Raw genomic sequence first — 15,231 nt, 5'->3', positions numbered from 1 at the left:
GAATATAATAAAAATAGTATAACCAAGATTCGGTTTCTAGCATAAAGAAATTATGTTAGAGACATCTATCACAAGTAACAGAGGTTTTGTTATTCATTACTTGAATAGCACATAGGTTCAAATCAACCAGAATTAAACAAGACAGAGTCATAAGTGATTTGAGCAATTTGCTTTTGCGGGAACCTAATTTTTAAGATCTCTGAGGAGAGGGGGAAATAAAGACAGGACCTAGGGAGTAAGGGGAAGAACCAGTGAAGAACTTGGGGAAAGGTCAGAGAGGAATCAAGGAGGATTCAATTGGAATCCACCTGGCTGACCAGGTTTCAGAATTGTTTAAAGATATGCTAACCAATAGTCTTAGAGAGGATGATGTAATTAAGAGTTTCAGCCTCACATTATTGAGACAATAGAGACTGATTAAATGTTTCACTTCACATCATGCTATGCAAACAAGGCAGTCTGGAAAACTGACCTGATCATAGTTGACAAAGGAGCAGAATGAGCTCCTTTTAGCAATTCCTGTGAATAAGTTAGTTTAGGGTTTACATCAACAGTAATATTCCATCATAATCATATACCACAACTTGTTTTTTGCCACCACAAAAAGAACTGCTATAAATATTTTAAAACATTTACATTATTTTCCTTTTCCCTAATCATCTTTGGAAATAATCTTAGTAGTGTTATTGCTAGGTTAAAGGGTTTAAAAAGTTTAATAACTTTGGTAGCATAATTTGAATCGGTTCACAGTTCTACCAACAGTGAATTAGTGTTCCAATTTTTCCACATCCCTTCCAACATTTGTCATTTCCCTTTCAATCATTTTAGTCAGTCTGATAGGTGTAAAATAATGTCTCATAGTTTTAATTTGCATTTCTCTATAATTTAAGTGGAATGGAAGAATATTTACAAAAATATTGTTTATCTTCATTTTTAACTAGACCTTTACTTTCCAGGTTGTCCTCCCCTGGGTTTGGAAACATTAAAAATCACTGATTTCCAGCTGCATGCCTCAACAGTTAAGCGATATGGTCTGGGGGCTCACAGAGGCAGACTCAACATTCAGGTAACAAACAGCCATAGTTTCCCTGAGCAGTCAGAATGCTTGTTGTTGTTGTTGATGATGATGGTCATGATTATGCTGTGATCTTTTATTTCTGAAGAGAGCAAGTGTATTATTTAATGTGAATAGACTATCTTTGGGATAGTCAGGAAGAAGCCCACATCCTGTTCTAGAATAATGTGAAGTCAGAGTCTATTGTTAATTCATCCATCCTGTGTCCAATCTAGTTAGCATCTTTAAATATATTCATAACAACCTTAGAGAAATCTTTAGACAGGTCTGGGATCTAGTCTGCCAGGCAGATTCCCCCAGTTCTCTGCCCTTCTTTATTTCCCACCTTTATACTTGGAAAACCCCCAGGCTAAATTCCCCCTATAAAAGATCTGGTTTAGATGAACATCTTTACTAAATGGATTAAGCCACTAGAAGGTACTCTTTATTCCTTATTCTGGCAAATTCTCTTTAATCTGTTAAATTCCTCTATGAATCTAATCTGCCATCAGTGTTATGCTTAGGACTCAAAGAATATTCCTTTAATGGATTAGTCCAAACTCCTTTCCTTTCTAACTATATGCCTCTAATTTTATTTCATATTTGCTTCTCCTGGTTCCTATGTTTGTCTGCTATTTTTGTCTGTAACTTATTCTCCTACATAAATCTTCCTTTTTTGAATTTGTCACATGTTTATTTTGAACTACGTTTTACTACCTAGATCTCATCATTTTTGTTGTATATTATCCTTCTCTTCTTTTTTTCCTCCCTTTCTTTTCCTTCTTCCTCCTTTTTCCCTCTCTTCTTCTTTCCCTTCCTTCTCTTCCTTCTTATTCTTCCTTTGTTGTTATGGGCCAGAACTTGAAACAAGGTGCTAAGTGCTTGTGTACTTAGTACTTATTAGTGTTTACCGCTTTAAGAGAGCATCTATAAGGAAGAGATTCACAAGTCAAGGAGATTCACAAGTCAGGCAGAAACATCAGCAAGAAGCTCTCAGGGCCAGAGCCCACAGAAACCCACAAGCCTACTTTCTGGGATTAGTCAAGATTCTCTGTGCTGGCTGGAGACACTGGGAGGACAAGAGGCTGAAGCTGGAAGAGACGAAGGACTAGCAGCTACAAGAGCTCTCAGGAACTAAGGAGAAAAATAGGCCTCTACTAAAGCTAACCAGGCCCCAGGAAAAGATTCAATATTTTGAAGGAGAAAATAAAGGATCTGGACTTTAACTCCTGGCTGCATTTGGGATTATTGAACTGAACTGAAATGAAGGCTACTCCCAGAAGCTCCCCAAGAAATCTGCTCCAGGGAACATTACATTTTAGAGAAGAGAACATTACACTTGTTATATACAGGTGGAATGGAGAAAGAGAATCACAATAGTTTAGGGCTAGTTCCTTGTATTAAATGTTCTAAACAAGAGCTTGTATGTGTAAAACAGGAACCATTTGTTCCATTATTTAGGAATATATTTAGATAGCTAAGATTTGAATTGTGCCATTCTGTGTTTGCAAGGGAGAGTATACTTTTCAACTATATGGGGAAGAAGACCATGACTGGACACCCCATTCCTCTACTCTGCTATCCCTAACCCATGGAAGCATATCCATTAATTACATATCAGATATCTATGTTCTATGAGTATACCACCCTATTAGGGATTCAGGATAGAATTCATTTTTTCCTCCAGTTTCTCTGATATTTCTAAAGGGTAGAGTTACTCTTAGAAAGCTTAGCTCTTTACCACCAAATGCTTGTTTTATAAGACAATAACAGATAGTGAGCAAACTCTTATCGAATCAAGCAATAAACAGAAATCAAGAAAGATATACAGACAATAGAATACACCAGATTATGTGGATTCTATACCTCAGAAGAAACATAAACTCTTTGGCCAAATGGAAAATAATTTCACTAGGGAAGTCTGCTTTAAATAATCTCTGGGGATACAAGTACTAGAAATCATGAAACATATTGGACAATCTGCTTTCCTCACCTTTCTTCAACTTTCCAGATTCTCATTAGCTATTACAAAGTTCAAATCTCTACTTTAACTGTGTATCTCTTACTCCTTGCTTCTATTTTGTCATATAGAAGGTGGTATTTTAACTGGCACTTGAAGACAGTCATTTTAAGCCATGAGGCATAGATAAAAAAAGAGAATTCTAAGTCTGAAGACTGCTAGTGAATGGGATGGAGTTGGTAGACAATGTGTATTGGGTTAGGGACATTAAGGAGGCTGGAATCACTGGATCACAGATTATACATACATATATATATATATATATATATATATTAGATATAGTGTAGGAAGGGCCAGATTATGTAGGATTTTTGATGTCAAACAGATTTTATAATTGGTTCTAGAAGTGATGGGGAGTCACTATAATTTATTGAATGAGATGAAATGATGTGTTTTATCCTGAATTTTGCTTTTGGCAGTGATGGGAGAATGAATTAGAATGAGTGGAAACTTATGGCAGGGAGATGAATCAGCAGACTATTACAATAGTCTAGGCATGAGGTGACAAGGGCCTGGAACAAAATGATGGCAACTTTTTTTTTTTTTTTTTTTTTTTTATTATATATATATATATATATTTTATAATATTATCCCTTGTATTCATTTTTCCAATTTACCCCCCCTCCCTCTATTCCCTCCCCCCGACGACAGGCAATACCATACATTTTACATGTGTTACAATATAGTCTAGGTACAATACATGTGTGCGAATATCACTTTCTTGTTGCACAATAAACATTAGAATCCGAAGGTACATGCAACCTGGGCAGACAGATATTAGTGCTAACAATTTTCATTCCCCTCCCAGTGTTTCTTCTCTGGGTGCAGCTACCTCTGTCCATCATTGATCTTAATGAGAGATATTACAAAAGTAAAATTGAGGGCACTTGACAACTTTTTGCATATGAGAGATAAGAGAGTTTAAACATCTGAGTATGACATCTGGGTTGCAAACCTGATTAACTAAAAGAATATGATATTCTTTTTGGTAAATTAGAGGTTTTGCTTGATCTGAGATAAGGATTGCTATCCCTGCTTTTTTTTTTTTTTTTTTTTTTTTTTAACTTCAGCTGAAACATAATAGTTTCTGTTCTAGCCTTTTACCTTTATTCTGAATATAACACTCTGCTTTAAATGTGTTTCTTTCAGGCAACAAAATATAGAATTCTGGCTTTTAATACAGTCTGCTATCTGCTTGTATTTTATGGTAGACTTCATTCCATTCACATTCACAGTTAAAATTATTAATTCTGTATTTCCTTCCATTTGTTTTCCCAGTTATATTTTTCTCGTTCCTTTCCCCTTTCCCTCCTCCCCAGTATTTTGCTTTTGACCATCCCCTCCTCAAACAGCCCTCCCCTTTCACAGTATCTTCCCCTTTCTTACATCTTTCCCCTTCTACTTCTGTTCTCATTTCTATTAGTCTCCTCCTTTCCTTTCCCCTTTCCCCTCCTACTTATCTATAGAGTGAGACAAGCTTCTCTGTGAAGCTAAATGTGTCTGATATTCTCATTTTTGAGCCAAATCTGATCATAGTAAGATTTCCACAATTCTCATCTCTTTCCCTTTTTCCCCTTAATTGTATTATCTTTTTTGCCTCTCCATGAGATGTAATTTACCCAATTTTAACACCATTTTCCTCATCTTTCAGTAGAATCACCTTTCCTCCTCTAATCTCTCTTTTTTTTTTTTATATCATCACAATAACATCAAATTATAGTGTCACCCTCTAAATATTCCTGTAACAGAGATACAGATCTCAAGAATTAAACATGTCATCTTCCTATACAGGAATATACATTTTTTAACTTTTAAAAGTTTTTTTTTCTTTCTTTTTACCGTTTAATGCTTCCCTTGAATTCTGTATTTGAAGATCATATTTTCTGTTCAGCTCTAGTCTTTTCATTAGAAATAAATGAAATTCATCTGTTTCACTGAATGTTTTTTCCTTGAAAGGTAATGCTAATTTTTTCTGGATAGTTGATTCTTGGCTTCAACCCAAGTTCTTTTGCCTTTCAGATTATCAGATTCCGTGACCTTCTATTCTTTAAAGCAGAAGCTGCTAGATCCTAAGTAATCTTGCTTGTGGCTCCTCGATATTTGAATTGTTTTTTCCTGACTGCTTGAAATATTTTTTCTTTGATTTGATAATTCTGAAATTTAGCTCCAGTGTTCCCTGGAGTTTTCATTTTGGGGTCTCTTTCAGGACGTGATCTGTGAATTCTTCCAATGGCTATTTTACCCTCTGATTCTAGGACATTAGGGCAGTTTTCCTTGATTTCGTGAAAGATGATGTCTAGGCTCTTTTTTTAAGTCATGGTTTTCAGAAAGTCCAATAACTCTTAGGTTATTTCTCCTAGATCTATTTTCTAGATCAATTGTTTTTCCCATAAGTTATTGTACATTTTCTTCTATTTTTTTTTCATTTTTTTTTTTTTTTTTTGGTTTTGTTTGACTGATTCTTGAAGTCTCATTGAATCATTCATTTCCATTTGTTCAATTCCAACTTTTAGTGAATTATTTTCTTTAGTTAGCTTTTGTATCTCCTTTTTCATTTGGCCAATTTAGCTTTTAAGTGAGGTGTTTTGTTCATTGTATTTTTTTTTCCCATTTCACAAATTCTGTTTTTCAATGAATCAGTTTCTTTTTTCATATCTATTTATATATACTTTTTATATACTTATATACTTTTATATACTTTTTCCATTTCATCAAATTTATTTATTTATTTTTTTTCTCTGAGGCTGGGGTTAAGTGACTTGCCCAGGGTCACACAGCTAGGAAGTGTTAAGTGTCTGAGACCAGATTTGAACTTGGGTCCTCTTGAATTCAAGGCTGGTGCTCTATCCACTGTGCCACCTAGCTGCCCCTATCAAATTTATTTTTAAGGAATTTTCTTCAGATAATTTGTTTTTCCTTTTCCCCAAACTCTTTTGCCAAGTTTTCATTTTCTTTTGCCATTTTTCTTCTAACTCTCTTTTAAAATAATTTTTTGAATTTTTCCAAAAAAAGCCTTGTGTGATGAGGACCAACTCATATCATCTTTTTGGAATTCATCTGGAGATGATTTGCCTTTAGGATTCTCAGAATTTGAAGTCTGTTCTTCTCTTTCTCCATAAAAAAAAAAATCTACAACCAGTGTTTTTTTGCCTTTTTGCTCATATTTTTAAAAGATTGATGTCTGCTCTTAGGGTAGAGGAAAGATTGTCTCAAACTTCCTTCACAGGTGACAGCCACTTTAGGTTGCCCTGGGGCTAGTGTTGTTGACTGACTTCCGATGCTGGATAGGTGTGGCCTGGTCACATGTTTTTCTGGGATTCAAAGGCTATTTGTCTTTTATATTTGTGTTGGATGTCTCACAGCTAATTTGCTGATCCACTGGCTTCTAACCAGGACGGAGTAGCCTAAGAGCCTCCCAGTAGATTCCCTGAGTGCATGGAAGCTGTAGTGTACTGGTTCCCTGCACTATGTCTGTACTCAGCTACCTCCCCACCGCCTGATTGAAACAGATCTTTTCTGAAGTTCTTCCAAAGTATATTGTGCTGGAAATGTGTTACACTCCAAATTTGTGTGGGTTCTGTAACTTGATATGGTGTTGATCTGAGGGATACTATGCAGAGCTCAGATAAAGATGTGTCTACTCTCCACTATTTTGGCTCTAACTCCACCTGCAAATTCTTTTGAGACACCCTGTTTCATTGATCTGTGAAACCAACTTTTTGGGGTCTTCTGGGCCTCAGGACTCCCCTTATATACTTTATAGGCTGTACCATACTTCTTGTTGTTCTAATACAATGTTCTATCTCTATATCTCTGCTTTTACACAAGCTATTGCCCTATTTCTGGAATACTCAGTCTCTTCCTTTCCTCCCCTTAGCTTCCCTGGCTTTCTTCAAGAATCAAGTCAAATTCTAACTTCTGCAGGAGACCTTTAAAGGTTCCCTGCTTCTACTGCCTTCCTTCTTGGATTACTTTTCATTTACTCTGTATATGTCTTGCATTAATTACTTACACATTGTCTCCTGCATTATAATGGAAGCTCCTTGAAGGCAGACAGAATTGATGCCTTTCTTTGTATCCTTACTACTTAGGACAGTGCCTGACACATAATAGGCTGACATTTAATGATCCTTTCTAATAGAACATTATTTGTAAATTTCATGGAGGTTCAGTGAATAAACACAAACTTTGGATTTCAGCAGTGTGTTTCATTTTACCCCCAATATTCAGTATCTCAGATTTTTCAAAGATTAAAGCAAGAGATCAGTTTCAGAAACACAGAAATAGTTTTGCCTCTCATGCTTATAATTATTCTTCCTGAGCTCTCAGAATCCTTTTACATTAAACTCATTTGTGATACTATGATCTCATTTAGAAAGTTATAATTGGTTTCATCAGTCCTCAGAATAGAGACAGGCTGGTTAGAAATTGGCATCCCAAACCTCAGACACACATTTTCTGCACTGACCTCTACAATCACATATCTATCATCAGCTTGCCTGTACATGGATGTTTATATAAGATTTTCATTCAAATGGACTGTTTGATTTATTTATCTTACTCTTCCTCTACCTCTAGTATTCCTGAGAAGACAGCCAGTGGTTTTATACTTATCCTAGGCTACTAGGTACTTCAGAAAGATGTCAATCTTTAAGTAATTTAATATTTATTAAGTCTGAGACCATTTTGACGTGGTACAATAACCCTTAATGTCTTGAAAGATCAAGCTTAAAAAATTGTTTAGAATAATGTTCTGCACACAGAAAGTATTTAATAAATCATTGATTTTGTTGGATAGAATACTCAAGGTTTTGTGAAAATTTTGGTAAGATCTTGTTTTGGAATTTGAAAGGGAGCTTTCATCATAAATGAAACATCTAGACAGTAGGGCAGGAGTCAGGATAATATCAATAATTCATGTGTATAAAGAACTTTATGGTTAAAAAAATTTTCCCTCCCAACAAACCTATTAGGTAAGTGGTACCAGTATGATGATCTTCATTTTACAGTTGAGAAAACTGAATCAAAAAGTTGTGAGTTTTCTCAAACATTTAAGTTAGTCATACTTGGAGCTGAGATTCAAGCCCTAGTCTTGAGTCAGTTACTATACCACACTATGCCCTAAGCCATTATTTTTGCTACTATTGTTGAGGTTCAAAAGGACACCCCAAAATATTGGAGATGCAGCCCAGTATCACAAGGCATCTCAAAAGAATTTGCAGGCTTGAACCCAAGTCAAGAGGCAAAGTTTATTGTAATTGTAATGCCAATTAAAGCAGGGTAAGTTCCAAAAGGACTTAGCAAAGATCCAGGAGAAAGAAGATAAATTTATAGGGCAAAATGAGAAAGATCAGAGCTTTATGCTATTTATTTGCTAATTTTATGGCTTATAGGTAGGTTAGAGGGGTGATCTATTCACTGTTACCTCAGGAACTTGGGTTCTTACTGACCAATATATTATCTATCTGATGGTCAGTAATTTTTGTAGGACTATAGTAAGAACAGAAGATTTTAGAATCATTGACAGATTGTTAGAACAATAGTACTCTAAGGTCAGGGGACCTGAGGATCACTGCTATATTTCTCCTAGAGTCTGTATCCCATTACTATTAATAAATAGAAACACAACTATTAAATTATATATTGTCTTTGATCTTGAGAAAGAATAAATTAGTAATTTTTTAGGACATGAGAAAAAACATGAACACTTTTATTTTATTTTAAATATAATAATCTGGTCAAAGTTATTTAACATTAGTATTTTATATCTTTTGACCCCTTGAAATAACTAATTTTGGCTCATATTCTATTGCAATTCACTCTCCCTTTATCCAAAGGAAATTTTTTGGAGTAACATTCTCCTGCCCCAGCCATCTTGGAGAACACAGGAAAAAAATATGGTAGTAGTGGTTGTGAGGTTTGTGTAAGACAATGTGTGTAAAATGATTTGAACATTTTAAGTATTAGTGATGTCTTCTCTTTTTCCACATTCTTAGAACTCTAAAGTGCTTCTGGCATTATAGTGTGTTAGGGATGGCAGATAGAGATGTACAATAAGAAGGAAATAAAAGCTATATTCACACTTTCATTCCTCTCTGGACTCTGTTCCTAATTCTCTTTTCCAGTTTCTTTTATGTCTTTTCTTCTTCCATTAGAAAGTAACTTCCTTTTCTATGGGAACTGACTTTCCTTTTGTTTATATTCGCACATTTATTAGCACACTGCCTAAGACAGAGCAAGCACTTAAAATTAGTTGTTACTGTTGAAACAGTTATAGAGACAGAGACAGCAAGACAGCAAGACAGACAAGAGACAGAGAGAGAAGAGCAATTTTGGAGTATTTAGGGTATTTCCTAGGGTCACAAGGTGGGGAACTCCTTGCCTGATATTTTAAATATTTCTGATTGAGCTGTTCAAGGGACTTCTTTATAGAATAACCTTCCTATCTGTGGTGCTTGAAATTGAGTAGAAGGAGTTCCTCATAGAAATTTGGAAGCATGAAGTCCTCCCACCTAAATTGTCCACCTGGCAGTAAAATCCTGGGAGAAGTAAGTGTTGAAAGTGGTCTTTATCTTATATACTACTCAGAAGAAGATAGGTAAATAGTTATGTATATATGCTTATATGTATATGTGTGTATGTATGTATGTATGTATGTATGTATGTGTTCAAGGATTATTAGACTTATTCTTCCTATAATTCGCAGGCTCAGACTTATTTCTCATCTCTATCAAAGCTATACTGCTTTGTTATTACAAGAAAATTCATTTGTATTAAGGTTAATTTCTCATTTAAAATCCTTTGAAATTTGCCTTCAGCCTTTCTTTCCAAGTTGAATGTATAGTAGCTTCTCTTACCCCAGTTCCAATCAACTTGACCTCCTTGCTTCTCTATCTGTCTGTGTATATATACATATATATATATATTTTTTTTTTTCCCCCCATCTCTATGTTTTTGCCCAGGCTGTCCCTTATGCCAGGAATGACATCTTTCTTAACATTATCTCTTGGAACACCTAACTTTCTTTATGTCTCAGTTCAAGTAACACTACCAGAAAGCTTTTCCTGATTCTATGAGTTATTAGAAGCTCCATCCCTTCCCAATCTCTTAAATTATTTTATATTTCTTTTTAATGTATCTTGTTTTTTCTTCTTACTGTACTTATTGTATCTGCCACCCTTAGTAGACTATAATGCCACAAGAAATTTAGAGTTCAAAGAATAAAGCAAGAGATAGGTGACCACTTTGAATTTGCAAATTGCTTTACATTCATTGTCTTATCTGAACTTCACAACTACCCTAAGAAGTAGGGATTACCATACTATTCCCTGTCTCCTGCAATTTGACTGGGACTGGGTGAAGTGGGGAAGTGTTACTTTAGAAAATTTCCTTAAGGAAAGGGAGAGTGAACTGCAAGATTCTTTCTCAACAAAAATTAAGTGATATCTGACTCTCCTTAGGAAACTTTATATCTCTTGTCACTCTTTCTAGGAATCTGTTTTCTTAATCTTATGGTTTCCAAAACCCAATGCTAAAATGAATAAGCATTCTCTTTGAGCTCACTTCTGGGCTGTCCTTTTTCAATCATTATTCAAAACCCACCTTGAGATTCATTCTGTCTTTATCACCTACCTAATCCTATTCCTAGTCACATACTTCTATACTAGTATCCACTCCAGCCCTTGCTGTATATAGTATACAAAGAATGATCTTATATCAATATCTAGCCCCTAATTAAAAATTAATTTTAACTGTAAAAACAACTTATATCAATCTGAAACCTCAGCTGTGTCCTTCTAAAGCAATGTATACTAATGCTAACACTCTTGGTATGAAGCTGGATTGTTAGTATAGAGCTTTATATTTAAAAGCAATACATATGGATCATGCTATTTTTATAAAACTCCTTTAACAATTCAGCTTAGACTAAAGTGAGTTTTCTATCCAGATTCAAGTAAATAGCAATTTAATTGACAAATTATGTAGTAGTTGGAGCATTTAAGGCTAATTGTAGATTGATGAGACTAAATTGACAAATATAGGATTGGGAAAGCATATATCAGGCCATATATAGCTTAACATCCACAATAGATGGAACAAGTTCAAATTTCCCTTTAACATCATGTGGAAAACAATTCAAAACAAAAACAAACAAACAAAAAACCCTCCCTTTAAAGATAAACCAAAGAAACACAATATATCTGATATGGCTTATGCTTCATTTTGTAAAGCATCTTGCACATACACTCTTCAGTAACTCCTAAATACCTGATTCATTGAAGAATTTCCTTTCTAATTCATCAATGCAAACTTGTTGGCTGAAGTGATCAAACAAAGTATCATTATATTCTGGTACTAACAAAGTGACTTTTCAATAAAACTATTGAAATGCAAAAAAAAAAAAATGCTAACTATATGTTCTTGCTCCCATTTTACCCTGACCTGACAGTTAATTAGTCTGTTAAATTTCCATGATCTCCAATATTACTTCTATTAGTTACACACAGGGGAATGTAGTATGAGAGAGGAGAATATGACCATGTTCTATTAATCTCTGTGATTCATAATTCTGAAATCCTTCTTTATTATCAATATGACCATGTTCTGACTATTAATCTTTGTGATTCATAATTCTGAAATCCTTCTTTAGTATCACAAGCTTTGTCATGCCACAGTTGCCTTTTAATGTCCTGACCCAGTTTCCCTAATTGTCTTATTCAGTTACTCTGCCTCAGGTTATAACTATTTCCTTTTAATGTTAGGATAAAGGTCTTATATCTTAGACCTTAGGCTATACTTTTCCCTCTTAATGTTTGAAGGGGTAAAGGTCTTTATCTGTTTTAGACATCTTTAGAATATCTGGAGCCTCTCCAGTACCTCCCTCCATCATGTTATCCTAGGTGCCTCCCATCATTAGGTCATCCCCATTCTGGTACCATCCCCATTATTCATTGTTTTTATTAACCTATAAAAAATCCTGTATGCGATATTCAATGCTGGGTTCTTTGAGATGATAGTGTCATTCAGCCCTGGGATCAACTATGGATCCATTTGGTCCCAGTAAATCTCTCCATTTAATAAATTCTGTATTGAATACTCTCTAATCTCTATATCTTGCTCCTGGCATTACAGCTTTTGTGCTTAAAGGTTTCTCCCCAAATCCAGTCCATCTTCAATGATACTTCTTAAGTGATCTTCCTAGAGTGAATATTTGACTGTAATTTGCTTCCTCCCCATTCCCTAATATTTACAAGGTCAACTATAAAGTTCTCTGTATAATTTTTAAAGACCTTTAACAACCTAAAAACATCCTTTTTTTTTTTAATACTTTATGTATTTTTTTTCTTAAATTTAAATACACATTACTTTATTCATCATGTTGGAAGAGAAATATCAGAGCAAAAAGGAAAAACCATAGGAGAGATTAAAAAAAAAAAAAAAGAAATGAACATAGCATGTGTTGATTTACATTCAGTCTCCTTAGTTCTTTATATGGATGCAGATGGCATTTTCTGTCCAGTCTATTGGGACTGTTTTGGATCACTGAACCATTGAAAAGAACCCAGTCTTTCATAGCTGATCATTGCATGTCCTTGCTGTTATTGTGTACAATGTATTCCAGGTTCTGCCTGTTTTGCTTAGCATCAGTTTATGTAAATCTTTTTAGGCCTTTCTAAAATCAGCTTGTTCATCATTTTTATATAGAGCAATAATATTCCATTACCTTCATATAACACAACTTGTTTAGCCATTCCCCAAATGATGGGCATCTACTTATTTTCCAATTTTTTATTACTACAAAAAGAGCTGCTACAATTTTTTTTTTTTTTTTTTTTTTTTTTTGCACATGTGGATCCTTTTCCCTTCTTTATGATTTCCTTAGAATACAGACCCAGTAATGGCCCTGCTGGATATACACAGTTTTATAACCCTTTGGACATAGTTCCAAATTGTTCTCCAAAATGGTTGGATCATTTCACAGCTCCACCAACATTGAATTAGTGTACCAGTTTTCCCATATCCCCTCCAACATTTATCATTATCTTTTTCTGTCCTCTAAGTCAATCTGAGAGGAATAAGGTGGCAGCTCAGAGTTGTTTTAATTTGCATTTCTCTAATCAATAGTGATCTAGAACATTTTTTCATATGACTGTAGATGGCTAGCATTTCTTTATCTGTTCATATGTCTATTCATATTCTTTGACCATTTATGAACTGGGGAATGACTTGTATTCTTATAAATTTGACATAGTTCTTTATATGTTTTAGAAATGAGACCTTTATCAGAAATGCTGGCTGTAAAGATTTTTTCCCAGCTTTGTACTTCCCTTTTAATCTTGTTTCTGTGGGGTTTGTTTGTGGGAAAAATTTTTTTTCAATGTAATCAAAGTTGTCCATTTTGCCTTTCATAATGTTTTGTAGGGGGTTTTTTTTGGTCATAAATTCCTCCTTTTTCCAAAGATCTCATAGATAGTTATCCTTTGTTCTCCTAATTTGTTTATGGTATTATCCTTTATGACCAAATCATGTATCCATTTTGACCTTATTTTGTTTTGGGGTGTGAGATATAGATCTATGCTGAATTTCTGACATGTTATTTTTCAGTTTTCCTAGCAATTTTTGTCAAATAGTGAGTTTTTATGCCAGAAGCTGGAGTTTGAGGGTTTATTAAATAATAAATTACTATAGGCCTTGGTTGTTATGTTTTGTGTATCTAATCTATTCCATTCTATACCTCTATATATTACTCTATTTCTTACGAAGTACAAAATGATTTTGATAATTGCTGCTTTATAATATAGTTTTATGTATCATCCGAATTAGTTCTCTGGAGGATCTTGGTATCAGCCCGAGTCCTTGGTCTTAGAAGAGGAGTGAAGAGGCAGGAGGAGGCAGAAATCATATGATTTCTATTGGTTTTGTTATTGACATGATCAATTATGGTAATACTTCTGATATTGAACTAGCTCTACATTCCTGATACAAATCCCATTTGGTCATAATGAATTATTATACTGATAACTTGCTGTAATCTCTTTGCTAATATTTGATTTCAATATTCATTAGGGAGAATGGTCTGAAATTTTCTTTATCTATTTTGGTTCTTCCTAGATAGCAGTACCATATATGTCTCATATAAAGAATTTGGAAGTACTCTTTCTTTACCTATTTTTCCAAATTGTATACATTGGAATTAATTGTTCTTTAAATGTTTGGTAGACTTCACTTGTGAATCTATCTGGTTCTGGAGATTTTTTCTTAGGAAGTCCATTAATGGATTGTTTAAGTATTTTTTCTAAAATAGGACTATTTAAGTAATTTATTTCTTCTATTAATCTGGACAACTTATTTTTTGGAATTATTCATACATTTCAGTTAAATTGTCAGACTTTCTGTAATACAGTTGGACAAAATAGCTCCTAGTTATTGCTTTAATTTCTTTGTTAAGGTGGTATGTTCACCCGGTTCATTTTTGATGGTGGTGATTTTTTTTCTTTCCTTTTTCTAATCAAATTAGCCAAAGGTTTATCTATTTTGTTGTTGCTGTTGTTGTTTTTCATAAAATCAATGCTTAATTTCATTTATTAGTTCAATAGTTTTCTTCATTTCAATTTTATTAATCTCCCCTTTGAGTTTCAGAATTTCCAATTCGGAATTTAATCGGTACTTTATAACATTTTCTTTTTCTAGCTTTTTTAGTTGCATATCCAATTTATTGATTTCCTCTTTATTTTATTCATGTTGCTATTTAGAGATATAAAATTTGCCCTAAGAACTGCTTTGGTTGCATCCCATACATTTGGTATGTTCACTCATTATTGTCATTCTCTTGGATGAAATTATGGAATGTTTCTGTGATTTGTTGTTTATTTCTTCATTCTTTAGAATTAGATTATTTAATTTCCAATATTTTAATTAATTTTAGGCTATTTTTTCACTGCACTTTTATTGAACATAATTTTTATTGCATTGTGGGCTGGAAAGGAAGCATTTACTATTTCTGCCTTTCTGCATTTGTTTGTGAGGTTTTTATGCCCTAATGCATGGTCAATTTGTGTAAAGATGCCATGTACTAGTGAGAAAAAGGTATATTCTTTTCTGTAGCTATTCAGTTTTCTCCAGAGGTCTATCATATCTAGGTTGTCTAGGATTCTAT

At 34.1% G+C, this 15,231-nt stretch overlaps 1 protein-coding gene across 1 annotated transcript in view; it reads left to right on the top strand.

The window, feature by feature from the left end:
- The window catches only part of CPXM2 (carboxypeptidase X, M14 family member 2), a 282,814-nt gene that overhangs the window by 130,898 nt on the left and 136,685 nt on the right, over nt 1-15,231 (top strand). The window contains exon 3 of the mRNA XM_074295802.1: nt 957-1,066. Coding sequence (XP_074151903.1) covers nt 957-1,066 — 110 coding nt within the window. The remainder of the gene's footprint in view (nt 1-956; nt 1,067-15,231) is intronic.

The sequence above is a fragment of the Sminthopsis crassicaudata genome, chromosome 2, assembly GCF_048593235.1.
Source record: "Sminthopsis crassicaudata isolate SCR6 chromosome 2, ASM4859323v1, whole genome shotgun sequence".
NCBI classification, from domain to species: Eukaryota; Metazoa; Chordata; class Mammalia; order Dasyuromorphia; family Dasyuridae; genus Sminthopsis; species Sminthopsis crassicaudata.
Note: the sequence above shows the minus strand (reverse complement) of the source record. Positions and strands in the feature narration are given on the sequence as shown.